Source organism: Opisthocomus hoazin, chromosome 18 (genome assembly GCF_030867145.1).
Source record: "Opisthocomus hoazin isolate bOpiHoa1 chromosome 18, bOpiHoa1.hap1, whole genome shotgun sequence".
In the NCBI taxonomy this organism is placed as follows: Eukaryota; Metazoa; Chordata; class Aves; order Opisthocomiformes; family Opisthocomidae; genus Opisthocomus; species Opisthocomus hoazin.
In genome coordinates this window covers 9,473,251-9,500,732 of record NC_134431.1, presented here as the reverse complement: position 1 = coordinate 9,500,732, position 27,482 = coordinate 9,473,251, and the positions used below count along the sequence as shown (strand labels likewise).

Below are 27,482 nucleotides of genomic sequence, written 5' to 3'. Positions count from 1 at the left end.
GGGGGTGTATTGTCCTCTTAATGCACTTGCATAACTGCCATTAACATTAATGGAAATTATGCGCACTCACAGTGAGATGAATATACCCTTTGGTTGAAATGAGCGATCTATCGCGACAGATTTTCTAGTGATATTAAATCAAATTTAGGTTGCTATAGTAATGTCACTAATACTAGTTTTAGTATCTTTGTGGCTTTTAATTTATGTTAATGAAAACTCACAATGTAGCTTTATATTATGTGGTGTATTTCCTATAATGGAAGATCCCATTTACAGTGCTCTAGAAAATTATGTTTTAAACGGGGAGCTTGTCCATTTCCGTCTCCAATGTAAAATGTGGACCACTGTGTAGCAAACTTTGTATTTTCTTTTGGCTTGGTAATCATTGTTTGCAGTCGCTTTAGAGATCAGTTGTAGAGGTTGTGCGTTGCAGATGGCAGACTCTTGGCCTGTGGTTAGGAGAGAGGGATGCTGGGTTCCTGGTTCTGTTCCTGGCCTCGTTGCTGAAAGGCTGTTTGGCTCTGGGTGACTCAGCTGCCTTATCTGACACTAATTCATGTCTAAAATGTGCAGAATGAACTCATCGTAGCTCACAGGTGTGTTGTAAAAATTAATTGTAACTTATTTTATTGTGAGATGAAAGTCGCTAGCAAAAGGTCCAGTGTTATCTCAGAAAGCAATATAACAATTTTATCAAAATGTTAGCAAGATGTAGCTCCTGTTTTACACGCAGCTTTTGTATTATTGTAACTTGCTGTGAGGGAGTGGTTTATTTATACCAATACAGCTATACTGTTGCAGCCCCTAGTGTGGACGTAGTTGTACTGACAGGCAGGGCTTCACTTGCACTGATCATTCCTGCCCGCACAGGAGCATGCTTGGCACCTTAGTAGTGACATACCTGTGTTTGGAGGAATTGTGCCATTGCATTGTTTGCTGATTTAGGGTCAAAGCTATGTGTAGCCAACAATAAAAAAGGTTCAAGACAATTAGCCTTCCCCAGCGAAGCCCGAATTAGGGAATTGGAAACAATGCTTGTTTTAAAGCAGGAAGTCCAAATAAATCGTAGGTGGAACAGAAGTATTTGTGTATATATGTCTTGCATTGCTTTTCAAAATATTTAGTTCTAGAACTATAGTTCTTTCTGTGAGTCTCTTCTGCTGTGGCTTGTTTCCTTAAAACTACACCTAGTCCCTTTCCTATAGCATTTTCAGGAACCATCATATTTTCTTGCTGGTGCTGCAGCTGTGCAAGTGTGTATTTTGACTTGAGCAGAGAAATTATAGAATCTTCTCTTTCTAATCTGTTTCTTACTCCTCCTCTTCCATTGATTGTTGTTCTTGCAAAGGAAAATATATCCTGTCCATTTTCAACCACACAAACCATTTTCACTGTAGCATCATTTTATGATAAAAATAGTGGCATGAAGTTCTGTTTATTCTCAGACGTATGTTTTCTAATGCGTATTTTAAAGATACAAATTCAAAATAAACCTTACTTATACACTGGAATTTGCAATCTGCGGCCTCCTCTGTGGATAATTCAGTATTAGGTGTAATAGTAACTGTCAGCAAGTTTTGAGGTAACCTGTGTTGAATGTGTGACACTGGAAGAAAATGGAAATGGTGTACTCTTATTTTTTTTTAACATATTAATGTACCAGTATCTTTGAAAGATGCATATTTAAGAGGTCCTTAAAGAATCCACTGAAGATATTACATATTTAGGTATTTATACAAACAGTATTAAGTTCCAGGAGTAGAATGTAACTTGTTCAGGTAGTGTAGATGGCACCTGCTGTAAACACAGTCACCACCTGAAGAGCTTGATTAAGCTTTTCTTAATTACTGATGAATATTGAGTCCTTTAATTTCAGCTGCACGAGTGGGGCAGGGTCTGTGTCACCAGCACCTGCAGTGGTCAGGCTCCCCCTCCACAGGTGTCTGGGTGCAGGGCCCCCGCTCAGCTGTGAGGGGTTGGAGCGCGCTCCACACCGGCTCGCCCTCGGAGACAAGTGCAGCATAAACTTACGAGGGGCGATTAATTCACACCCCCACCCCCCCAGTGGCCTCTCCCCTTGATAAGTCAAGGCTTCGTGTCCCCATGGCTGAGGCTGCCGCTGGCCTCCCCGCTTCCCCCGTCCGCGCCGGACCGCGAACGAGCCCGGGGCCGGTGGAACAGGTTTCCTCCCCGCGCGCCGCCGGGGCATTGCGTCAGTGCTGGGAGGAGGATCCTCGAGGTAAATGAACTTTTTAAACGGGAAAAGGAGAAGAAGGGAGAGGAGGAAGAGGAGGCGGGGGCAGCACCCGCCCCAGCGCTTCCTCCAAGCGCTTGTTCGGGAAACGGGCTTCGGCCGCTGCCTGGCGCTGCGGCCGCGGGATGCGCTTCCCCGCCCCGCCAGGCACCGGGCTCCGCGGGCGGGCTGAGAGAGCCGGGGCACGGCACGGCTGAGCGCCAGCTCCGCGGGTGAGTGGGCGGTGGCGGCTGCGCTGCCCGCGCAGGGAGCGCTGGCAGCGGCGTTTGGAGCCCTCCCTGCCGCCCGCCTCCCCGGCCGGGGACGGCGCGGAGGGTGGGAGCGGCTGGGCGGCGGTGCGCTCGCATCTGGGGCTCCCGGGGGCTGAGCCGGGCTGCCGTGGCGGGGGGCCTGGGCGGAGGGTCTAATGCAGCAGGCAGCTAGCAGGTCTGGCCGCGCTCCTGCTGCATAGGTAACGGGCGGGGCTGGAAGTTGAGTGAGGTGTGAGGAGAAACGGGGCTCGGGGCCGGGAGGGCGGGCGGGTGAGAAGCGCCGGGGACCGGCCCGGCGGAGCCTGGAGGAGAGGTGAGGCGATGCGGTCCTGCCGTCGCGATGGCTGCGCCCTCGCTGCCCCAGGCCAGCCCCGCCCGGTGCGGCGGGAGCTCCCCGGGAGCGCCACCGCCCCGCGGCCCTCCCGGCCTGGAGGCTGCTGCCTGCCCGGGCGCGGCAGGGCGGGCGCTCGGTGCCAGCCCGGTGGCTGTTAGCCCTGCGGGGGGGGTGTGGATGCTGGAGGGGCCGTGTGCGCGGCCCTCGCCGGGCGGGTGCCCGCGGTCGGTGAGCGCTGGCCGCGGCGGGTTGTGGCTGTGCGGGAAGAGTTTCCGAAGACAGCTGATGCCACAGATAGCGATTAGCTTCGCGTTCAGAGAATCCCCGTGCGCATCCGGGTAATACGGGTGTCTGAAGGGCTGGATGTGTTTGCAGATGTGTGTACACGGCGTGATTGTTCTTCTGTGTGCGGCTACGAACGTTTCTGTTGACTTTGTAGAATGTATTCATCTACTGGTAACTGTTCTTGCCTACTTTTCCTATCTCAAAGCACTTGCGTTTATTCCCTTCTGGTATTTTCAGAAGTGAAAGTCTGTGGTTATTACTATACTCAATGCAAGTTAATATAATTATATTTAAGTATCTTGGAGACTGTGTATCTTTATTAAATGTGTGAAGATGGTAAGTATAATAGGGAAACAATACTTAACCTCTTCAAGTTGTTACTGGGTTATCATTACATGTAGTGTGGGAAAGTGTGTTTATTTTTGTGAATTTCGGGGATCCAAATAGCAATTTAACCTATCTGAGGATGAAGTAATTTTGTGTGTATTACTGGGAAGCTCTAAAAATAACATACAAGCAGTGAACAGAAAGAATTTCATGGATTCATGGTGAGTATATTGTGCTGTTTAAAACACTTTTTATAATATCAAGTCATAGGGAAAATTATAACTAATTTATAATTCAATTTTATTTATAATAAAGTTACAAAATAGTGGAGAGATTCTGTAATGCAAGTAGGCTTCCCTGTGATAAATATTTGGCTATGGTATAGAGTTCACCAGCGTAAGGAAAGCGAGTCACAACATCATGTTTGAATAGTAATTCAGTGCTCTAATAAATCTGGAAGCCCTGGTCCTGACTTCTGAAGAAACTGTAGATACTTGCAAATAAGAACCACTTTAGCTGTAATTTGCGTAGGTAAATCAGTACAACTGTGATCTTTGAGAGTGACGAATTGCACTGGAGGTTTCATTTTGTACTCTCTCTTAAATTTTCAGCTATCTGGGGGAGGAAAATCAGAAAGTGTAAAACTGTAAGAAAGCACAGGATGTTGGTAGATTACAGCAGTAATGTTGATACCAACCTTCCCCTGAGAACCTGGTTTGATTGCAAACAAGATTCTTCCCAATCCACATATAAAAATGTGTTTATCTCTTACAAACAAAATGTAATGGTTTCAAATGATGGTTGACAGCTTCAGTGAAAAGCGAGTTATCATAACTAAACCTGGACGTATAGGAGTGACTCAAGAGTTAAAAGAACAGCAGCACTGCTGAATCCATTTAACTGGCAAAGTGGTTTTAATTGGGTTGGTTGCTAGGGAATGGCTCCAGCACCATGTCTTTCAATGAATTGAAACATTGGACAAATAGCATGCCCAGGTCTGCTTAAATAATACACCTGGTGTTGGCTCCTGCCGCATTTAGAGCAGGTGTGCATTGCTTCTTGCTAACTAGCTTTCCCTTATTGTGCGGTTCCACTGTGTGGCTTATGTGCTGTTACCCCGTTCTGTGGTGGCTGCTGGGCAAGTTGAACTTGCCATACCAATTCTGTATTTAGTGTTTTGTAGTATGTTATTTAAAAAAAAAACAGTTGCTGTACACATAACTAGAAACAGCTTTGTAGCAGTAGGCTCGAAGCAGGATTAACTTACATTTCGTACAAGAATTAATATGTTACATGTTTGCACCTTTTCTGTTACAGAGAGAGTCGTATATTACTCTTGATTATGTTGGAATAACTTAATTGTTTGACTTCAGTGAAGTTGCACTGGGTTTAGACATGGCACAGTTATGCTAGCACTTGCATTAGCAATGTTGGGAGCACCAGTGTGTGCACGCCACTGTCAGTTACTAGTTTTGCACACAGTGCCTGTTACATCGTTGCCAAGCAATACTAATCAATAGCATGTTAAAAATACTATCTGGGGGTAGAACTGACACCGGTCATCCCTGTCCGTCCTGCCTGTGCTGCGGTAGAAGTGACATGAATTACAGAGGGCAGTATTAAAAAGCAGTTTTTCCTTGGTGTAAATGCTGCTTGGGAACAGAACTTGGCTTCATTCTTTTATAAATAGAATAAATGTACTGAAGTCTGGCTTTATCTCTTCAACATTTATAATGTGACTTAGTGTAATGTTCTGTGTTGCCACACAGGAGAATTAAGTTTGGCTCTATTCTCATTCCCTATACTAGCAGGAGTTCAGAAAAAAAAAAAAGAGGCAGCTGTATCTAATTCAGGCTATGAGGGGAGATAGGGATTTGTTAAACTCGACCGTAAACCATAGAAAATAAGAGGACCAGACTTTCTGTAAAGCAGCCTGCTAGGAGGTTTCATAGGCTTAATAAAGCTCAGCTAGATGCCCCAGCTGAAGAACATTTCATAAATTTCTGATAACACTTTCCTAAACATAAAACAGGAGTGACCAGACTTGTCAAGTTCGTGTAATCTGGGAGAAGATAAGAGGCATACCTAATTCTCGTGAGAGCCACTACAGATTAAGCGTCTTTAATATTTGAGGATGGCCTGCAGAGGCACATAAAGCAGTGGACCATCTGTACCACTCAGATCAAAATGCATCGTTGGAGAGGATGCTATATTAAAAGTGAAGGCAGATTGGGGCACTGCTGTGGAACTCTGCTGGCTTTATCTATGAGTTGCAGATTAAACTTGTTGACAGAAATGCGGAAAGAACTGTTAATAGAGACTGTATGTCATATTGCTTCCCTGAAATTCACCAAAGACTAGGGGTTAAAAAAAAAAATCAATCTATATTTGACCACTGGCAATCCATGCGAGAGACTCTTCTGTTGCCATTCTGAGAACTATTTAAAGCTGGCTTTTAGATTTTACTGCATATATGCAGTTAGTTGTGGCATGTCTGTCTTTTATGAATACATACTTCAAGAAATAGGTTATTTTCTAAAATTGCTTTAATTTTCTTACCTAGTTATTGGTATGAGTTTTGCACGTAATTACATACTTTGAGTTGGTTCCCAGCGGTACTTACCCTGATAATAATAGGAACAGAACATACCAAAATAATTGAAAAATCTTCATCAAGGAAGGGGGTGAGAAAGAGACAACAGGTTTGGTAGAAAATGCCTGTTGTACTTGACATGAAACCCTCTCTTCCACCTGCAGTATCCTCTGAGATAACTAATTCTTTTAACCGTAAATATGCAAGTGTGGGTAAAGTAGCTGTGGAATAGCAGTTTATGTATATCCCCAAATGCGTATTTTGTAGATAGATAAGCAGCTCTCTGAGCTGGGAACAACTTCTATTTTTAGATACAGTGAAGTGAGTGAGGGGCAATAGACTGTGAGGAAAAGACAGGCTGAGGGGAGAGAGGCAATGAGGTCAGGAGGTTACTTCCGTGCATTTGTTTAGAAAAAGCAAGATAAATGAAAGGAAGACTGTTATATGCACAACACTCTACAGTGAATGTAGTTGTGAGCAGATGTTACAAGAATAGACAGCCTTCTAAATGCTGCGAGAAAACTCAGTAAATGCTATTATTCCAAGAAGCTATTGGCTAGTATAGAGCAGAAAAAAACCCCACATTAACTTTTAGACCTTCAGAAAAATGTTTGTGTGTAATGAAAACATCTGTGTTGTCAGTTTATTTTTCTTTAAACAGAGGTACATATGGAGTCATTTCTGAAGAGCAGAAGCCATTTCTCTACTCCCTCCCCCAAAAAGCTGGTGTCCAGGAATATGTGCCTGCTAGACTAACTGCTATTTTTCCCTCCCCTTTTGAAACAGATCCAGGTTTGCCTCTCGAGCTGCTTTTGACTACTCTGGACAGTAGCAACACATTGAATCTGACATGCTTCTTCCCGGTTGTACTGCTGCAGATGAAATTCGGTGTACAAGGAATGAAATTTGATAGGATTTGTCGGTGTTCCTTCTGCTGTAGCCTGGCAAATCTCTGAGCAGCAGCAGAGGTACTAAAGCTGTATCTGTAAACTTAGGAAGATGGACTTTTCTCTTTCCCTACCCATTGGAACAAGTGCTAGGATATTTAAAATCAATTTTTGGTTTCTATGAAAAAAATTTATCTGCCTGTGAAACTCACTGAAGAAACTAGTAAGGAAGAAGGATTTTTCATTTCTTCAAAACCCTATTAGTGTACATTTTTGGAAAGCAGCCTTAATAAATATTGCATCATACTATAGTTACCTCTTTGTTGACTTATATGAAAATTCAATATGCATTTCTTAAGCAAGCATAGAGTATAATTTTTCAGACCAGTGGTTTTGCTATTGCACGAGAACTTTCTTAATCAGACTTTATCTCAAAGAACAGACGGTGACAGAGATGAAGTAATAATGTGGCTATGAAATAATCTTCTAGAGGAAAAACTGTTTTCTCAAGTGGCTTTAGGGACGGAATAGTCAGTGTATTTCTTTGGGTATAACACACTGCGCAAGGTTCTTTCTACTCAGGCATTTCTGGTCTTTACAAAAAGCAGATAGTCCCCCTTGTGTCATTTTTAATTGATTTTTCAATGCATTACAAGAGATCATTGGCACCAGTCCAGGAAAAGGCAGACAGCAAGTAGGGAATTCATCAAAAACAGACCCATTGATCACTGGATCTGATGAAATAATTAGGACTTCATGTTTTAAATACAGTTTCATACTGTTATTTTGACTTCTGAAAGTAAGAGAAAATCCCTTTATGCTAGAAAATCACTGAACAAAATTATGATTTCAAAAATTTTTCAGCACACTTATTTTTTGGAATGTCCATGTAGAAATTGCTAAGAATTTTTTATTGGCTCATTAATAGGAGCAGTACCAGTGAGATGCGTTTGGTTTTGCAAACAAGTCAGTTTTGGGGTGTTGTATTTACAATGAAGTCATAGGCAGAGCAAATCATTTTGGTGCATCCATTCCCAAACATTTGCAGTAATGGGCCTTCAAATGTGTTCATTAACTATGATGGTATTTTTTATAAAAACATAATCTTGGAAATCAATGAGATGCTGAAGGGATATCACACTAACATCAAAGCTGTAGTAGACTTCAAATAGTATCAAACATAGTTCCAAGATCTGGGCAGCTCTGCTCTCCAGTGAAATTTGTGAGATAAGTTGGTATATAACAATTCTGCTGTCTGAGGATGCTCTGTGAATTTGCAGCGGTGTTGTTAACTCAGTAGATTTTACCACAGTCCTATTTGGACATATGGATAGACGTGGGTTATTTTCTTCAGTGTCTGCTTTTTTGATGTAGTAAACAAAAATGTCATCTCAAAACATCCCAGAACCTTAAGGAAGACAATTGCTTTTAATATGCATCAAAACAAAAGTAAGAGTTTGGTACCATGCTAAATCCTTGAACTTCCTATTTGAGCAAAGAGTGAAACTTCATTGATGCATTGGCAACAGCTTATGAAGTGTGAATTTCTCAAGCTTCTGCTTCTATCTGGTACTAGAAAAACATTCAGTTGCGTTGTTGTTGTTTTTTTCTTAGGAGTCAGATTATTTCAAATATATTGCTTTTTACTTCTTTGGTGTGAACCCTGCTGTTCCTTGGGGGGGGTAGGGTGGTCAAGGTATAAATAAATACTTGTTTCCCTCTCTCTTATAGGAGACCTGCAAACAAAAAAGAAATAGAAGCCATTAACCTACCTTGTTCAGAGAGAACACTAAATCGGCACAATATGGCACAGCATAGTATTGTCCTTGGATTATTTATGATGACTGTTTTATCACTGTTGGATGGAAGTTCAGCTTTCCTGTTAAATCAGCGTCTGAAGGGAAGATTTCAAAGAGACCGTAGAAACATCCGCCCAAACATCATCCTTGTTCTTACTGATGATCAGGATGTAGAACTTGGTAAGAGCCCAACATAATGAGAATTTTAGCTCATGAGTATGGCACTACTTTTCCTTGAAGCTAGATTCTTGTGTTCAAAGTAATTATTTTTTTGCAGTGTGAAAAATGATAGGCAGAACAAGTAGCAAAAGTTTAAACTTACCTTTATGTAGAAAGTACTTTCTGTCTGCATGCGATTCAAGGGCAGCAAAAGTTAGTCTCAACTTAAAATGTCAAACTGCCTGTTTCTGTAAAAGTATGAGATTCCTGCCTATCTGTCTTCATCTAGACATCTCAACTGTGCTTCTGGCAATTGCAAGTAGAACCGGGGAAGCTGCATGCCAAAGCAGTAGGTTTAAATTCGTAACTGATTATTGCACCATATAATTACCCACACTTTTTGTATAATTGCAGACATTCATTACATATACAATTTTAATTTTAATCACTTAAATGTTACCTAACGTAGTCATATTATTCTTGGTATTGTCCATTTAGATGTGTAGTTAATTACTGACCAAAATGACTTCATAGGAAAAGGCTTTGCTGTGTTATTCAACGCTGTGTTAATTGTTGAAGAAAGGAGATGGAGATTAAACACACGCTTTGCCTAATGATTTGGAATAATGAATTAACTGACAGAGTTTGGGTTTTGTTCTGTTACCTGAACAAGCTTATATTTACCAAATGTTGTCTGTAGTTAGGAGAAGTGATTAACACAAACCAGTTTACATTAATAATTTTGCATTAGAAGTACACTTTTAAGCGAGTATAAAGCCTGGATCATCTGGAAGATGAGAGCTTCTGTATGTGTGGTCTGGTGGGGTTTTTTGACAGCTGCATGGATGGGAAAAATTGGAAAACAGACCTCACAGAAGAAAATGGAGCACAATAGTAAAGTTAATCAACTTGTGTTACTTATACGCTTACTCATTTAGTTGAGAAGTTAATCACAGCGACGTGGCAGTATTCTTACAGATGATTCCTTTTTATCAGTATCATGTCTGCAGTACAATAGATGTCGCATTCTTCTCAAAGCCGGTGAGAAAGCCTGCTATGGCAGTAACCCCACCAAATACAAATGTAATTGTAGGATTGTAAATGAGTAGGATCAGAAGATTTGTTGTTGCTGTCACTTTTTTTTTTTTTTTTTGAAACGGTTATTTGGATCACATATAAAGCAGTTTCAATAATACATATCCAAAAGAACCTAAGTAAATTATCTTGCAGGCTCAGAAAGTGGCCCTAAAAAATTTATCATCTTCTGTTTTATGCTAGCCTGCTTGTTTCTGATGCAATTGTCCAAGTCCTTTGGGCAGTGTATTTGTCTTCTCTGATAGTCTGATGCTTTTGAATTTCAAGCATAATGGGCATGTGTCCACACGAATTAGGATCTAACTAAGGAAAATCCATTTGATGAAGCTGAGATTTGATATTTGTCATTTGCCACTAATGGCTTTGTGAGACCCAATATTTGTTTGTATTAATTTTTATTCTTGTCTATTGTCTGGTGAGCTGTCCAAGTTAATCAAAATTGCCATTTGTGGAGATTGTGGTTAATGCATTTAAGAGAGATGAAAACAAGATGTGAATTACAAATAAAAGCTAAAGAAAATTTGGAAGTATGAAAGCGTAACAGAGAAAGTTGTGCATAACTAAGATGTCGTCTGTTTCTAAGAATATTCTGTAACTGATGGATATTGTAGTTTTCATTGTGCTTTTGTGGCTACTTTTGAGGCAAAAGGAAAGACAACACAATCTGAAGTGCTTTTAAAAGCCTTTCCTTTATTTGATTTAAAATAGATTTAACAATGTACCAGTAGCAGGTGGAATTTACCAGAAAGACAATGTCGTCCTTTCGGGAAAGGAGTACAACTTCTTTTTTTTTTTTTTTTTTTTTTTCTTTTTTTAATTTACGCTTCTGTTAATCATGAGTTTTATCTGGGAAACCAAACCTTGGCCATGTATTGAAAAGAGAAAAAGACTGATGAAATGGGTGCAGAATCTCCAGGTCAAAGGAGAATGATTGTAAATTGTAATGGATACAAATGGGAGAAGACAGATGAGAACACCAAGAACATCTGAAACATACATACTCAGTTGACTGTGTAATCGAGAGTTGTACTGACAAGCACAACTGAATATGAAGGAGTATACTGACGAGGAGAATTAATTAGAAACAAAGACTTTTTCTTTTCCCTATTAGAGCAATTTAAATTCAAGTTAGTGTAATACTGACGTCCCCCGTGTGATGGACTCAGCATCTCCAGTTTAATTAGGTTGCCTGCCATATTGCTGTGGTTTAGCAAACCAGCTTATTTCATTATCTCATAGTTGGAGAAAGATCTGATTATTTAGATGATATTTCAGCCACGTTAGAGAAATTGGAGTGAGAGGTGATCTGTACGTCTCTAACATCTTCCTCTGAACAACTACAAAAACGGCATGGAAGTGGATAATTTTTCTTGGTTATCATACATGGAGATAAGAGCCTTCAAACTTTTTAAAAATTAAATATTGGGGGGAAGGAAATAAAGCTGTGAAAAGGTTGTCTAATGAGGTTCAAATAGGATAAAAATAGAAGTCTTTAGGGGACAGGTACTTAACATTCTGGGGTTTGGTTAACTTCTCTGCATATGGATATCACCTTTTAAACTGTGCTTCAGAGTAGACTAAGTCACTTGGGACTTAGTGCAAGTTCTTCAACAGCGGGAGCTCCCTTAAACTCATGTAAATTATGACTTCAGACAACAAAATGCAAGTAGTGAGAAAGTCAATATTATTTCATAAATAACTGGTATATTTTCTCCGTTAGTATTAGTAAAAGGATCAGCCTTATCCCTAAAGTGAACTGTGAAGACACACTAAGCGAAGTTATGGATACCACAAAATTTCAAGTGGAATTTCAACCTAGATTTTGCTTCACTTTTTTCAGTGAGCGGCTTGAATGCATGAAATTGATTCAACTTTAGTATTTTCATGGTAGTCCAATGAATACTTTTAAAAAATAGCTTAGAAATTTCACATTTAACTACTAAATCATTTTTATTTATTATCAGTGGATTTTGACAGGTGACAGAACATTTTCTGAATTGAATATTAACACTTCAAAGCATGACTTCCCTCAGTACCACCACTAATAAAACCCCAGAAAGTTTTTCAACTCATAAGGTGATTCGGTGAGGTTCCAGTTGCTGATTAACACAATGACTAATCTTCTGCCACAGAAGGATCAATTTCTACTTTTTCTCACAATTCTGTGTTTGTATTGGAGACAAGCTGAAGAAAATATGTTTTGGTTGGCTGGTTTAATGCCATTTAAAATATTTAAGCTGGCCTATTTAAGACAGTACAGAAGAGTATGCTGCATTTTTACCTTCCACTGATCTGTCACTCTGTATTAGTTCTCAAGCTGGGGAAGCAGATTATATCATATGTTTTTGTATTAAAGACTGTTGATATATAGGGCCTTGTCATTACCACAGTTTTATTAAAGGAGGTTACTGTCCCCAAGGGGAGTCTTAACATGTACCGCTATTTATGCACAGATGCCTCTGTCATTTGAAGGGGTGGTTAAATTGTATTGTAATATTGGGATGACAAAACATTCTTTCCGTCTGCCTGTTGATGCTTGGACTAGCTTATAAGACAACACAGAGGAAACGTCTGCAGTTTTTAGGCTCACATAATGTAGAAATTGACTGTTACAATTGTCAACTGTGTTGTTAGTGCCTTTGAGCACTAACACTTATCCCACAGTTAAAATCTTGCTTTCTTCAGAAACTTTTTTGATACGTGAAGTTTAGCAAGTTCTAAAGGGGGAGTGCAATAACTTGCGTTGGTTCTTGTCACAAAGTGATGTGACAGAGATGTGTTCTGACCTGAGAAATACACAAACAGATTTTTTTTCATATTTGTTCCAACAAAATGATCTCAAGAAAACTAATACCATGGCAATTTTTAGGTGGAATGACTTAAAATAGCAATTACCTTCCTTCATGGTGCCAGAGAGTCAGATTTCATATATGGCTTAGGACCATTTTCCCTCTGGGTTTTGACTCCTGGTTATATCAATGTGCCCTGTATCAAATTGACTTACTGTTGCGATTTCATAATGATATCCCTGCCTAAAGAGCTTAGAAGAAACCTAAACGCATTACTGACAGAAACAATATACAGTTTGTACCAGGTGGTTGCAGAATGCATTGATTAAAGCTGAACTATTAATCCAACTCAATCTTGGGTACATTAGCCCAACTCTACTCCAGCATGAACACATACCTTCATCTCCATGTTGGCTATTGGCTTTCCCTGCCCATAACAGGAAGGGAGGGTTGGTAATGGAAAGGTTTACTCTCCTTTGCAAGGTTATGCTGATGACAGGTACCATTCAAGTTCTTTGAAAAATGGAAATTCTTCCTAGATGAAGTATAACTCACTCTGATGCAGTTTTAACTATCAGACACTGATAGACGAGGAAAACTAGATGTCTTTTTTCTTCTGATCCTTCGTGTTTCTGTGTGTGAGAACAACTTGTATTTAGCTAGGTGGATGTCTATAGTAAAGATCCAGTCTTTGTCCAAACCTTGTCTTAAACAGGAAACAGAACAGCCATTTGGCAGCATTGTGGCTTTCAGTAATTGTTGGCAAAATAGACTTTTACTCTCGTTACCCCAATTCATCCAAGTCCCTGTCAGTTAAACTTCTTTGTTTTTAGGTGGTGGTTATAAACTACATGGTTTTATCTGTCCCAAGCAGTCATCTAAAAATCTGATTCTGCAGAACCAAGTCCTAAGAAAATTTAGGGAGTTTCAGGTAACACTATTATCAAAATGGATCAAGTGGATAGATAGAACTCAACAGGCTGGTTATGGAAATTATTATGGTGGCTTTACTTTGTCTTTGCTTCAGTGAAAGTTACAGAAATCAATACCTGCTAATACCTCACATTAGGGAAAAGAGCATTCTATCTAGAGAACAACTCTAGCAGACCCTACTGGAGTAGGGGTTTGGACTAAATAATCTCCAGACGGTCCCTTCCAGCCTTGATGGTTCTGTTTTGCAGTAGGTTGGCACAAAAGGCAGTGCATTAGGTATCTTCTGAAACCAAGGATTAAATAATGCTTAAAGAGCGTGCAAACTTTGGTTGAGGTTGCTGCACAAAGTGAATTGCATCCTCAGGTCACGTTGTCTCAGTTTAATTCATGCTGGTTCTTGCCTTCAGCTACTGGAACAGTGGCTCCAGGAAGGCTGCACAGATGGTGCAGATAGTTACAGTGGTAAATCTTGATCTTAGAGAGAGAGAGATTAAAAAACCATTATGATCTATGTCAACAAGTTGAAGTCAGATCTTAACGTAGGATTTGGTCCTTCATAAAACAGTGGGATTTGGTGTTTGACCCTTCTTAAAGCAGTGGGAGCACTTCACTAGAGAGAGTAGAATAATCTCTTTGGATTTGGGTTCACTGTGAGGTTACAGTAGCCTTACTACCCATGCTTCATTCTTGTCTCTGATGAAACACATGAGCTCTCGGTTAGCTCTTCTGACTGAAACAAGAAAATAATTCTGAGATGATTTTCTTTTTCCAGGCTCTATGCAAGTGATGAATAAAACAAGGCGGATCATGGAACACGGAGGTGCTCATTTCATCAATGCCTTTGTGACAACACCCATGTGCTGCCCATCTCGCTCCTCTATTCTTACGGGCAAGTACGTCCACAACCACAACACTTACACTAACAATGAGAACTGTTCCTCTCCGTCATGGCAGGCTCAGCATGAAATACGTACGTTTGCAGTGTACCTCAACAACACAGGATACAGGACAGGTAAGATCAAGGCTGCATCCATCAGAAAGCTTTCTTAGACTGATTAGTACAGAGGCTAATGTATATAATATTTTAATTTGTTCTCATAATGGACTGCAGCGGTGCAGAATGCCAGAGCTTCAATCTTGTGTGTAGGTTTAGCTTCCTTGTACTTTTACTTGAGGAAATTAAAAAAAAAAAAAAAGAAAGAAAGAAAAATACTTTTTTCAGAAGCTGGGAAGGCTAAAATAATGTGCGTGCTTGAACCGAAGACCTAGCATGTGTAGAATATGGCCTGCAATTACCTGAAGTACACAGAACAGACAAGAAAGATGTTGTGGAAAGGAATTAGTGATTGGATTATTTCATAAAACATAATTAATCAAGCTAAGAATACGAAAGAAGGGACTGCTCCTTCTGTGCTTTGGGGCAGAGGTATCAGCTGGATTGGTTTCTCTAGACAATCCATTTCCAGAAAGGTGTTTAGGGTAAATAACGACGGAGGAATAATTGGGAAGATCAAATGTACTCCTGAGAAACAAATGATCCTCTTTGCAGGCAATGCTCTTTAGGAATAAATATACTATAGAAAGGATTTCAGAAAATAAGTAGCACATGTTTCACACCTATTTCCTTCTTGTATTCTTCAGGTGTGGGATGTATGTCCTTGGCTGTTACAGTGGTTGTGTCACTTTTCTTGCTAATGCCTTTTGTCATGATGAGAAACAGGCGTAAACCTGGTTCTGTTTGTGTTATTTATAGTGTATATATACTATGGTATATAGTAATTATTGATAGTATGGATTTTTTATTTGAATTTATAGTATTTGAGGCTTCTGGAAACTAGTATAAATCTTGAAAAATAACTGTAACAAGATCATGATTTTCTTGTGAGTTTTACATGTTATTGCTGCTTGGTCTTAAAACAAATAGGTAATTTCCTTGTTTTGTTTTTCTAAAATAAAGACCTGAATTAATCTGGGAAGAAATAAATTAGAGGAAGTGCACATACCTTATGAAATGGTTGCTGTTTCCCTCCATTTATCATTCCTGGCACTAATACCGATGAGCATATGAATACCACACCAAAGTTAATGTTTTATTCTTAATAGATTATTTATTTTGTGTTTACTGATGTTTGTCTATTGTAATAATTTTTATGTTTAGTTACTATATTTTGAGCACCTGCAATTTCTACTAACTTGCGTAGCTATTGCAAGTGTCCTGGTATTCATATTTCCTATATTTTTACACTAACGTAATATTTAAATTCAGACCCAAGATCTCAATGAATCTATACTACATTTTCAGTCTTCCTCCTAATTTGCAGACTAAATTTATTGGAACACACGGAAATAGCACTTTTACAGGTACAAACCAATCTTCAGGTACAAATGAGATCTGCATTCATGTAGTTAAATGTGATCTGCTGTTATACAAATTTAAATGGAAATTGCCATCACTGGAGGCTGGTGTTTATTTCTGATCTCCTGTTAAATTCTTGAGTTATCCACTATGAAGGATGTCAGTAGTAAGAAGGTATTACGTACCTTTTTCTTTCCAAAGATCTGATCAGATCTACCTGCTTCAGAAACAGCTGGAAATTGTACATTAGAACCTTGTTCACTCAGTTTCTCAAGCTTCAAAAGTAACCTGGTAAGGAACGTATTTTGGAGATTATGAATACAGTTTCTCCGAAATGGGGAGTCCTCCTGAACATGACTGCAGTGAACAATGTAAGATCTGGAAAGCACAGGAGTTCATTTGTAGGGTTTTTAAAATTATTTTTTGAGGTCCGTGGTATTACTGATTTGCCCTGCAAGCATACAGTTTAGCTTCTTGATCCCCCTTTATTTTTTTTTTTGTGAAGAAGAAAAGGAGGCCATGAAGAATAAAGCCTTTTGAGGCTTGCTTTTATATTTAAATTCACAACCTTGGAGTGAGAAAGCTATTGTTTTGAAAGGGAGTTTGGTTTTTTTCTTAATTCATAAGCAACGTCTTCTCCTTGTGTTTTCTCTTTTCTCTTTTGTTTAAACGTAAAGGAAGAAATTGTACTCTCCTACTCCCACTGTTTTTCTTTTCTGCTGCTCGTTTCACATCTCCTTGCCCTCTCATCTATTCGTTGTGATCTCCCTGTGTTTTGTGCTGTTGCAAAAAATGATTCTGCTGGGGACCATTCTTTGTGTTGTAGTGTTTTCCCTGTGGTGGTGGCATTTGTGGTTTGGATCTATACAGACTTGTGCTGCTGCAGACACCTTTCGGAAATCTGCTGGTGGTATGCAGGCAGGAGGGAGCAGTGCGGCGCAGGCTTTTTTTTTGCACTGAGTTGCAAGTGAAAAATATGAGAGGAGATGGAAAACGTGCAACTTTCCTATAATTGTTTCTCAGTTTCAGCCTTGGTTGTCGGTGTTGTATTTTTCAACTTTGGCACCTTAAAAAGTTTGGCCAACTTTGTTAGGCACTGGACTTGGCAGAATAGAGATGAAAGGAACTGGTTAGCTCAAGGGAAGTTCTGTCTTTGGCTTTAACAGTCAGGATTTTGACCGTCATGCATAGGGCTCACTGTCACTCTATGTGGATCAGTTAAATATCATGACAATGCAAAGGACGAGTTTTCCTTCTACAGTGAAAGCCATTGAGACAGTAGGTGTTACAGGTATGTCTTCCTCTGCATTCACCTGTCTCACAATCTAAAAAATGTCAGTGCCGTGAATAGTGACTGAAAGGCTGTGTTCTTGTTACATAGCCACTACATGTAGACAACAACCTCCCAATCTCAGTATATTAAGCAATCAGTCCTACTTTGAAGAGCTTCTCACATCGTTGTCCTATTATGTATCGTAGGAAATTAGGCAAGAAGGACAATTTATGTAAACAAATGAAGTCAATTGATGAATTAATCTTTAGAAAGGTCAGTATAAGCAACAACTGAATCATCACTAGCTTAAAATGTTGGTTGCTAGTACTTTAGCTTGGAACAGAAGGTGATTAGAATGGAAGAGAAACAAAGAGATCCTGTGGCAAACATTTCTGAATGTCAGAGAATTTATCTGCCAAAGGTCCCTGTGTAAACATTTACAGAAAAAAGGTTCTGCTTTCTGTGAACATACACATCTCTCTCTGCGAGTCAGCTCTTAAAATCCATGATGCATTGTTGCATGCTTGGCTCCTGCAGCAACAAATACCAAGATGTTTTATTGGACTACAGATTTAAACTTTTCCTTAGACATTACTTAATGAGAAAAGCTTCTCTATTCCATTTGCCGGGCTGTCTGAAAGAGTAGGTCTTAAAATTGGTGACTGATTCCAGAATATTTTGCCAGCCTTATCTGCAGTCAGGAAATGAAAAGATGTGTTTACCTTATTAAATTCAACAGAATTAGGGATGATGGGCCAAATTCAGCCTGGCAGAAGGACACTTATGCTTCAGTGGATCTTCTGAGAGAGTTCTATTAATTCATGTTAGGGCTTAGTGCGGCTCAGTATGCAGCAAATGCAGTACACCTTTTGGCTAACTTACCATCCTTGTTCCTGTTGAGCAGTACCCAATAGTACAGCTAACCCTGTTCAGTTAAATGAACCTATTATCAAAGGAAAAAGCTAATTCTTGTGTGGTAATATTCCAGTATCTCACTCTGATGGTAAATCCATACTTGAATTGTGCAAAGAAGTAATAAATGTCGTTTTGCACCAGTTGTGTATTTTGAACCTAGAGAAAAGTTGTTGTGGGAGGTCCATCTCTGCCATCATAAAAAATTTCTTGGGAATAAAACCAATAATCATTCTTAACACTGTCGTGGGGCTTTACAATAATTAATTAATGAATTCATTAAAATTCAGTGAAAATCTTCCATTTCCTCCCATTAATATTAGACTAAGAAGGTACAGTGGCTGACTGCATTCAAATAATTATTTTTCCACTTCACTGTCTGAGCCTTTGACGTTTTAAAGTGTTTTTAACATTAAATTGTAAGAAAGAGAAGAGCTATTAGTCAATGTTTATTAAAGGAGGAATGAACCTGAGAAATATGTGACCAGATTTTAATATCTAGATACATGCCAGGAAGAAAAATTCTCAGATTATCAGTTTCCTGCTGTAGAATTTGCTCTCCACAATAGTTGCTGATTGCTTTTTTTTATTACAGAAATACTTAAAAACTCAACTGAAGTTGATCTCAATGTACAATTGCTTGCTAGGGAATAATTGATGACCTAAAGAATCAAAGGGTAGACAGAAGCAGAGGCAGAATAGTGAAGTACTTTCTACGAGGTCACGTGCAGGTGAAGAGCAACATTAAGAAGAGATTCAAGTTTTGCTTCACATTCCAGTGCCCTAGCCACTACATCATGCTGCACTTCTTCTCTGTCATGTTACATGCATATAAAGAAAACGGGTTATCCAGGTCAGAGTAACATCCTATATGCAGGACAGATAGCTTCTGCAGCTGATGAAGAACTGAAGGCTATTTAAAAAATAATAACCGAGTTATTTAAGAGTCAGACTTAATTTTTAGAAGTGATTTGCGTGATTATGAACTGAAGTGTTACGATATTCACCTCCAAGACACCTAGGTGACTTTTCAAAACTGGGTATCGTGTTTCTGAATTATTTATCTTGAAGGCTGGGTAGTTGCCTGAGATCTTTTGGTCTCTGTATAGAAATATTATCGTAGCAAGGTCTGTCAAATTGTATCTGTTAGATGGTTTGAGACTATTGGACTTGCAAGTCGTGTGAAGAAGGTTCAGCATAGGGGCTATATCATGATAGCTGTTACTGGAAAAGGAAACCAAGGAGCTATGAGGGAAAGGATGTAAGAAGAGTCCTGATATATAGCCCAAATCCACTGACTCCATACATGTTACTGCTTCTGGCAGGCTTGGTCCATGGCAGTGAATTACTGAGCTGGAATATCCTGCAAATATTCTGGAGAGTGACATTTTCAAACAAAAGACAGTTCTGGATTTCCTGCCTCATGTGTTAAAGACTCTTTTTTTCCTCCCAGTTCTGACTTCAGTTTGATACTATAAGTTGGTTTCAAGTCAAACATGCATGTGTCTTTTCCCCGTTTCTATGAATTGAGTTCTAAGCATCAATAGTCTGACTTCAAACTTATTACAATGTATAGTAACTTAAAGTGAGAACACAGGAAGTAGAGCTGCAGTCCTGTGAGGATTACACAGAGGCTGTAGAAGTGAAGCTTATCTATACAGCTACTGTTTCATCTCCTAGATTCAGAGTGTAGCTTTGTGTTATTTAATGCACATTTTAACTATCCTGAAGAAAGTAATATATACACTTCTGTGATAAATATTTTAAAATCTTTCTTAGTGTAGATCTTTCAGGATGGCAGTACTTAAAAGAACGTATTGACTTACTAAGTTTTTCATCTTCCAGTGCCATTTGTGTTCAATATTAGGTAGCTTATCAGCCAAAAATGAGAAGAGGTTGTCTCCTCCTCACTCCAGTTTAAGACCTTTTTTTGTTTATCCAGCTAGCAATTTAAGTCTTTGTGATATCTTCATGCATTCTTTTTTCTTTGTTTTTCTAGAGTGCTGGTTTTCTTGCAGAAGGTTTTCAAAATCATCAAATTTAACTTAGTAATGTAATTTACTGAATACAGCTTTCCGAAGCTGTTCTTCCTAGATGCCCAAAGATGTGAGTGTACTGTGTGGCCCACGTGGGTATATACTTGGCCTGTGCAGCAGCGATACACAATTTAGTGGGCATTGGAAAAGCTTAGTGACATGGGAGTTCAAAGATAGAACAATAAGATGTATGCCACTTTTTAATAAAGTGTGTAGGAGGACAGCAATGATTTCAAAGACTGGCCGGTGTCTACAGTATAACCTTTACAGATAGATTCTAAATCCAGTTTCTGGAAGTTGAACTCCAGTTTCTTGGAACTGGAACATCCTCATGTCTTTTTGTATGTTTTAGGAGCACAAGTAGTGTCCTGAGACCTTTGTTTCATCTTCCAAGTTGGAGATAATAGCACTTCCTATCCTTGTGCGTATATATACACACACCCCCCATCTGTATGTTTTTGAGATGGGTGCATTTCAGGACTGTAAGAAACTGACTGGTTATTTTAAAATAAGTAGTGTCAAATAAATTTTTTTTGTCAAAAGTAAAAGGTAAACATACAGACAATAAACTACCGTAGAACCGAGATTTCTTCTCATTCAGTGAATGTCTTATTGAAAGGAATTCTGTGGTTACGTTGAACCAGGATTGGACCTTTCTCCTAATTGGATTCGGTAAGACTTTGTTGTTTTTACTTATGAACTAATGCTTTTAGTAGTGTTCTTCAAAGTTTATTGCTAGATGGAAAAACCAGCTTAGTTAAAATACAGCAAATATTTCTTCTTGCAGAGCATATCTCACTAGGTCCCTGAAACCTGGTAAGTGGGTTTTCTTCAAATCCTATAGACAAAATGGCTCTTGATGAAATTCTTTTGGAGATGGCCCAAACAGCATGGGGCAGACTTTGGTGTTTTAGTAAAGATTCAGCATTAAGCAAGATAAGCTTTTGCTTAGACTGCTCATTATTAAAATAGGCCTGACAGCCCACTGTTGGGGAGGTTTTTGGTTTTTATGTGTGGAGGAGGAAATGTTGCGTGTGATGAGTATAAATCTAAAGGTTAATATTCTTCTGTGACCGTGACTCATAAAAAGGGGGAGTGATACCCATGGTAAATTGTTAATAAAATCTGTCATTGTTTTGGTGGTTTTGATGTTGGGAAACATTTTGTGGAAAGTTTGAATGGTCAGGATTGGCCACTGAGGCATATGAGCAGACTGGCTAGTGATAGTGAGCTGTGTAGTAGAGTAGTGTTCTAAACCACATAGCCAGCCAGCACTCCTGCTTTCTCTTGCGCTGCCCAGTATAGGAAATGATGCTGTTGCGACACTAAGTCATCGTGTCCTGTATTGTAATATAATTTGATCATATGAAGACTGCCATTTCTGGGTTTTTTTTTCCTTTAACTTTCGGAGGGTGTGTGTGAGAGGGATGTTCAGAAAGGTATTTATGCCTGACAATTCTAGTTGTGTCTCAGCTTTTGTAAGCTGTGCCATAGACATTAATGAAAGAGGGCTTTGGCCCCAGTGCCATTGGGAATTTGCTCACCTGAGAAGGACAAGCAAGACTTGGCTCACCATCAGCATTTTTCAGTTTGATTCCTTGTTGACCATTTCAGAATACTTGGTTTGAGCCCTTTTGTTTTATTTGGCTTCATCTGCTCCCCTTCAGCCAGTTCCCCTGGTTCATTGAATAGAGCTTGGCACTGATCCTTGGCTGCAACTGAGGAATGTGCGATGCAAATTCAGGAAGAGAAACAAAGGTGTCATAAAGATTACCGTGCATTGCCTTTGTCTTGCTGGATATCAGACTAGCTCCTGGCATAACAAGAAAGCCTGTAGGCTGTTCTAACTGCAGTGATTACCAGTCACTGTACAAGACGATTTTTACAACTATTATGTTTCGTGAATTGTAATGATAATTTTTATTCCAGTTACAGAGAAAAGCTGTGCATGCAAAGGCTCTTGCCTTTAGTATTACTCTTTTTATGTCCCTGTGACGGTGGATGGAGCATGTGATCTTTAAGAAAATGTTGTGCTATCAGTGTACTATAGGTTAGAGAACAATTAGGCCATCACATGCAGTAGATTGAAGTAAAATGTGTGCGTATACACCTGTACTTCTTAGTCTGGCTGGTTAAGTACTTCAGGGTATTCATAGGACTGATGCAGACATACAAAAGAAAGAGCAAAAAAATATCCGGAGCCCAGTCTCCCTTAGCATCCTGAAACTGATGGAACTAAAGGGATCAGAGACAAAATGTGGTTTTAAGCCTCTCTTTTCCCCCTTAAAAATTCTCTAACATTTAGGAACTTGCTGTAAGTTTTATGCAACCCATTAGATTTACTGCAGTTACTGAGGTATTAATACTGATGTTGTATCTTCTAATCTTTGCAGTGGTGTCATATTTCCTGTTGTCCCTAAAGGTGCCAGCTGGGACTGTTTTGTTCAGGTAACTTCAGCACTTGGGAGTTACTTATTTTTGGAAAACCTTGTCAGTTATTTTGATACCTAGTGAGAACTGATGTGTCTTAAAAAATCTTTCCCATAGAACTAATTTTAATACTAAATGACAGGCTTTTATCTCAGAACCCCCATAGTTCCACTGTAAATCCATTAATTTCACTGGGTTTATCTCATCGTACATTGTCAGTTTAAGAGTATATTTGGCTGTGTTGTGAATGCAAAGCTGACTTGACCTTTGGGCTTACTGCTTGTTACATGCATACTTAACCATGCTGAGAGTGCTTTCTCATCTGCTTTCCTCTGATTGTCTCTTAAAGGACAAGAAGTACTGAAAGTAATTTTTACTAGATATGTAGCAGAAAGAAGATCAGAAATGCTTCCCCTTCTCCTAGTCCAAAGCTAAGGGATTGCTCAAATGTAGCTAATTGTTCAACTTTGAGCTGGGGAAAACTGGTATCAGATGCAGAAGTAAAAGATTTTGGAGAGATAAACAAATCCCTATGAGTAACTAAGAATCGCAGCTAAAAACCCAAGTTAACACCTGGAAAGTTGGCTGTTAAAAAATGTCAGAAAACCAGTGCTTTAAATAGGTCTTTAAAGTACTTAACACACAACATATGTAGAGGGTTAATAGCTTAAAACATGAGTTGAACTTCACAGTCATGGCGGTAAGTGCAATTTAATGGGGTGCTAATAGGTGGATACAGCTGACTAGTGTGAAGGATGTGAAGAGAAAACTCCAGGACAAGGGAGGTGTAGTGTAAATACTGAGCTTACTTTCCAGGATTAACAAAAAGCTGAATTTTACTTTTTTCTAGCTTCAGTATTTTTTATGAGTATGAATATTTACAAATACATTCCTGAATTCTAAAGTCCACGAATCCTGGATTTCAACTGAAGATGGGCCTCATAAGTCACCTAGTCCCTCATGGGATCATAGGCTAATTCAGGTTTGAAGGGACCTCAGGAGGTCTCTCTTCCACCACCTGCTCAAAGCCTACCCCAGGCCATGTCACTGAGGGCTTTATCCAGTCTAGTCTTGAAAACCACCAAGGATTAGAATTGCACAGTGTTTCTGAGGAACCTATTTCATTCTTTGACTCTCTGTGAAAAAGCTTTTTTTTACATCCAGGCTGAACCTCACCTGTTTCAATCTATGTTGCTGCGTTCTTGTCCTCCTGCCATACACCACCATGAAGAGCCTGGCATTGTCTCTTCAGTAATCTCCTTGCAGGTGAAAAGGTTATTAAGTCCCCCCGAAGCCAGGCTAACGTTGCTCCACAGAGTATATTTTTCTAGTGCATAACCTGACTTGACTTTATGTGTTGTGAGTGTTTTATCTTTCACTGCTTCCCCAACAGAATGTAATGTATAACTGTCAGGAAGTTGTTATCAGTGCTTCTCTCATACATTCCTGTCTTGATTTCCTTCTTTCTTTATTTAAAATGACGATAAATGCTATGATCATACTGTTAAGCAGGTTATTAGCAAAATGGATAGGTGATCCTGGCCAGAAGCTAACAAAACTGTGTCTAAACAGACGACTAACTATGGTCAGAATCAGAGCTGCCAAATCAAGGAGACAATGAAAGACTGGAATTCTGTGTCTAAATCTGGTCTGGCAGTTTTACACTGGTGAATCTCTGTTGATTTCCAGTGCGTTCCTGTTTCTAGTTTGAGAGCTGAAAAAGGTCTGTTATAGCCAACTCCCAATGTTGGGCAGTCTGTATAGAATAAAAAGGGGTGAATGATCACTTGCGTATTCTATTGGTGCATCCTGAATTATCTTTGTTTTCAATTTAAAGCAAAATTTTGTGAATATCCTTTGTAGATGCATTTTGGCTGTGTGAAGTGTTTTTAGGTAGGCGTTAGGAAATGAATTAGTGTTTAAAAAAAGGGAAAAAAACCCTAACAAACTTGCAGAATTTGGTAGATGATACAGAAAGATGATAGAACTATATTGAACATTTCTGGTGATGGTAAATGATGCCTTGAAGTCCGTTCTTTTGATTGTGCTTTTACACTACGTTTGACAATATGCTAGATCTGCTTTTTAAGCAATGAAGTGTGGCCTGGATATGTCTGCTTTTGTGTTACATTCAGAGCAGACCTTTGTATTAATTGATAGCACAGGCAAAATTCTTTCGTGTGCAATTTTTTTTTTTCCTTACAGGAAAACTTTAAAAAACAATACCTCTTGTAAAAATTCCCCTCTGTACCAAAGAATTTTCCAGGTGCTTATCATCGAAGGGCAAGACTCTGAGAAAAGAACCTTAGAAGGTTATGAACCCCTGCGGAAGTGGTAACAGTGTACAAAGGACTCAATTCTTGCATATCCTGTTTTATGTAGTCATAGGAGAAACTATGTTGTATAATATTTAAAGCAAAGGAAAATCACATTCTTAATGGATTTATTAAAAACAGCCACTTGAATGTTTTTTAATGATCCTTTCATAGACTAGATATAGGAACATGGCTGAGTGTATCAAACCTGTGAGGGTTTAGTACCGCAATCTTGGAGTGATTTGAAATTGGATGTACCAAAGGCATATGTACTCTAGTGAGCAGCTGTTTCTGGTGGTGAACTAATCTGATGAGGGGAAAAATTGTGTTAGAGAGAATCTTTAGAATCCAAAATCAAAATATTTCTCCAGTATCAAGAGAGCTTTATTGTAACCCAGTACTTTGTACTCCAGAGGAGTGATGTTTAAAAGTTTTGAAATAACAATCCTTTAAATGGCTGAGAAGGAGGAGGAAAAGAAAAACACGTGACATGGAAGATTTGAAACAGCAGAGAAAATTATTTAAAGCCTTTTGACATCCATGAAAGATTATAAAGACATCCTGAATGTACAATGGGGGGTGTGCAAAAGGTGCTGGAAGGAACTTCCGCCAGACTTCCCTTTAATGCCGCTGCAGAAGAACAATGAAGTAATTCTTTACAGAATGCCTCTTTCCTGAGTTCTTCAGCTGGCTCAGCCAAAGGTTTTAGGAATGGATTGGTTCCTGTCAGCAGAAATGCGAAATATATCTCTGTATGTTGAACAGAGGACAAAAGGCTTTGGACTGCCTTGTGCATACCTGCGACTGTAGGCAGTGGTCAGTGTTTCAATCCTGTGTTCCTTGGCTGCTAGGAGAACAACAAATGTACATCTGTGTTGTTTAATTACCCATAACCGCTGTGTGTTGCATTTTATTCTTTAAAAATGAGAAGTTAAAAAAGCATAATGATTTGAAAGTGTATATCGATGTATATCGATGATAACTTTCTGATGCAAGTGGTGGAGGAACCAACAAGGAAAGGCGTGCTGCTGGACCTCGTGTTAACAAACAAGGAGGGACTGGTGGAGGATGTGAAGGTTGGAGGTAGGCTCGGCTGCAGTGACCATGAAATGGTTGAGTTCAGGATCCTGCGTGGAGGAAGCAGGGCGATAAGCAGGATCAAAATCCTGGACCTCAGGAGGGCTGACTTTGCCCTCTTCAAGGAGCTACTGGGAGGAATCCCGTGGGCCAGGGCTCTCGAAGGCAGGGGGGTCCATGAGTGCTGGTCGCTCTTTAAACAACACTTCTTCCATGCACAGGAGCAATGCATCCCCTTGAGAAAGAAATTTAGCAAAGGAGGCAGGAGACCTGCATGGTTAAACAAGGAGCTTCTAGCGGAGATCAGGCAGAAGAGAAAGGTCCATGGAATGTGGAAAGAGGGACAGGCCACTTGGGAAGAGTACAGAAACGTGGTGAGAGCATGCAGGGATGCGACGAGGAAGACCAAGGCTCACCTGGAATTGAAGCTGGCAAGGGATGTCAAAAACAACAAGAAGGGCTTCTTCAACTACATCAGCAGCAAAAGGAAGGCTAGGGACAACGTGGGGCCGCTGCTGAATGAGGCGGGTGTCCTGGTGACGGAGGATGCGGAGAAGGCAGAGCTACTGAATGCCTTCTTTGCTTCAGTCTTCAGTGCTAAGACTGGCCCTCAGGAATCCCAGGCCCCGGAGGTAAGAGAAGAAGCCTACAAAGAGGACGACTTTCCCTTGGTCGAGGAGGACTGTGTGAGGGATCGCTTAAGTGATCTGGATGTCCACAAATCCATGGGCCCCGATGGAATGCACCCACGAGTGCTGAGGGAGCTGGCGGATGTCATTGCTGAGCCACTCTCCATCATCTTTGAGAGGTCCTGGAGGACAGGAGAGGTGCCCGAGGACTGGAGAAAGGCCAATGTCACTCCAATCTTCAAAAAGGGCAAGAAGGAGGACCCAGGGAACTACAGGCCAGTCAGCCTCACCTCCATCCCGGGTAAGGTGATGGAGCAGCTTATCCTGGAGGCCATCATGAAGCAAGTGGAAGAAAAGAAGGTTATCAGGAGTAGTCAGCATGGATTCACCAAGGGGAAATCATGCCTGACCAATCTGATAGCTTTCTACGATGACATGACTGGCTGGGTAGACGAAGGGAGAGCCGTGGATGTTGTCTACCTTGACTTCAGCAAGGCTTTCGACACAGTCTCCCATGATGTCCTCCTAGGGAAGCTGAGGAAGTGTGGGCTGGATGAGTGGTGGGTGAAGTGGATAGAGAACTGGCTGAATGGCAGAACTCAGAGGGTTGTCATCAGCGGTGCTGAGTCTAGTTGGAGGCTGGTAACAAGTGGTGTCCCTCAGGGGTCAGTACTGGGCCCAGTCTTGTTTAACTTCTTCATCAACGACCTGGATGAAGAGTTAGAATGTACCCTCAGCAAGTTTGCTG

The 27,482-nt window shown here is 40.0% G+C and overlaps 1 protein-coding gene across 7 annotated transcripts in view; it reads left to right on the top strand.

Annotated features, from left to right (window-relative positions):
- Positions 1-27,482, top strand: part of SULF2 (sulfatase 2) — a 170,464-nt gene that overhangs the window by 93,895 nt on the left and 49,087 nt on the right. For 2 of the 7 annotated variants that reach the window (XM_075438982.1, XM_075438980.1), the window contains 2 exons: positions 8,663-8,910; positions 14,479-14,718. In XM_075438982.1, the coding sequence (XP_075295097.1) occupies positions 8,736-8,910; positions 14,479-14,718 (415 nt within the window). In that variant the 5' untranslated portion in view covers positions 8,663-8,735. Of the gene's footprint in view, positions 1-2,296; positions 2,467-2,655; positions 2,706-2,757; positions 2,819-6,830; positions 7,013-8,662; positions 8,911-14,478; positions 14,719-27,482 lie in introns of those variants that run through there. The other 5 variants (XM_075438978.1, XM_075438979.1, XM_075438977.1 and 2 more) reach the window with 5 other exon arrangements.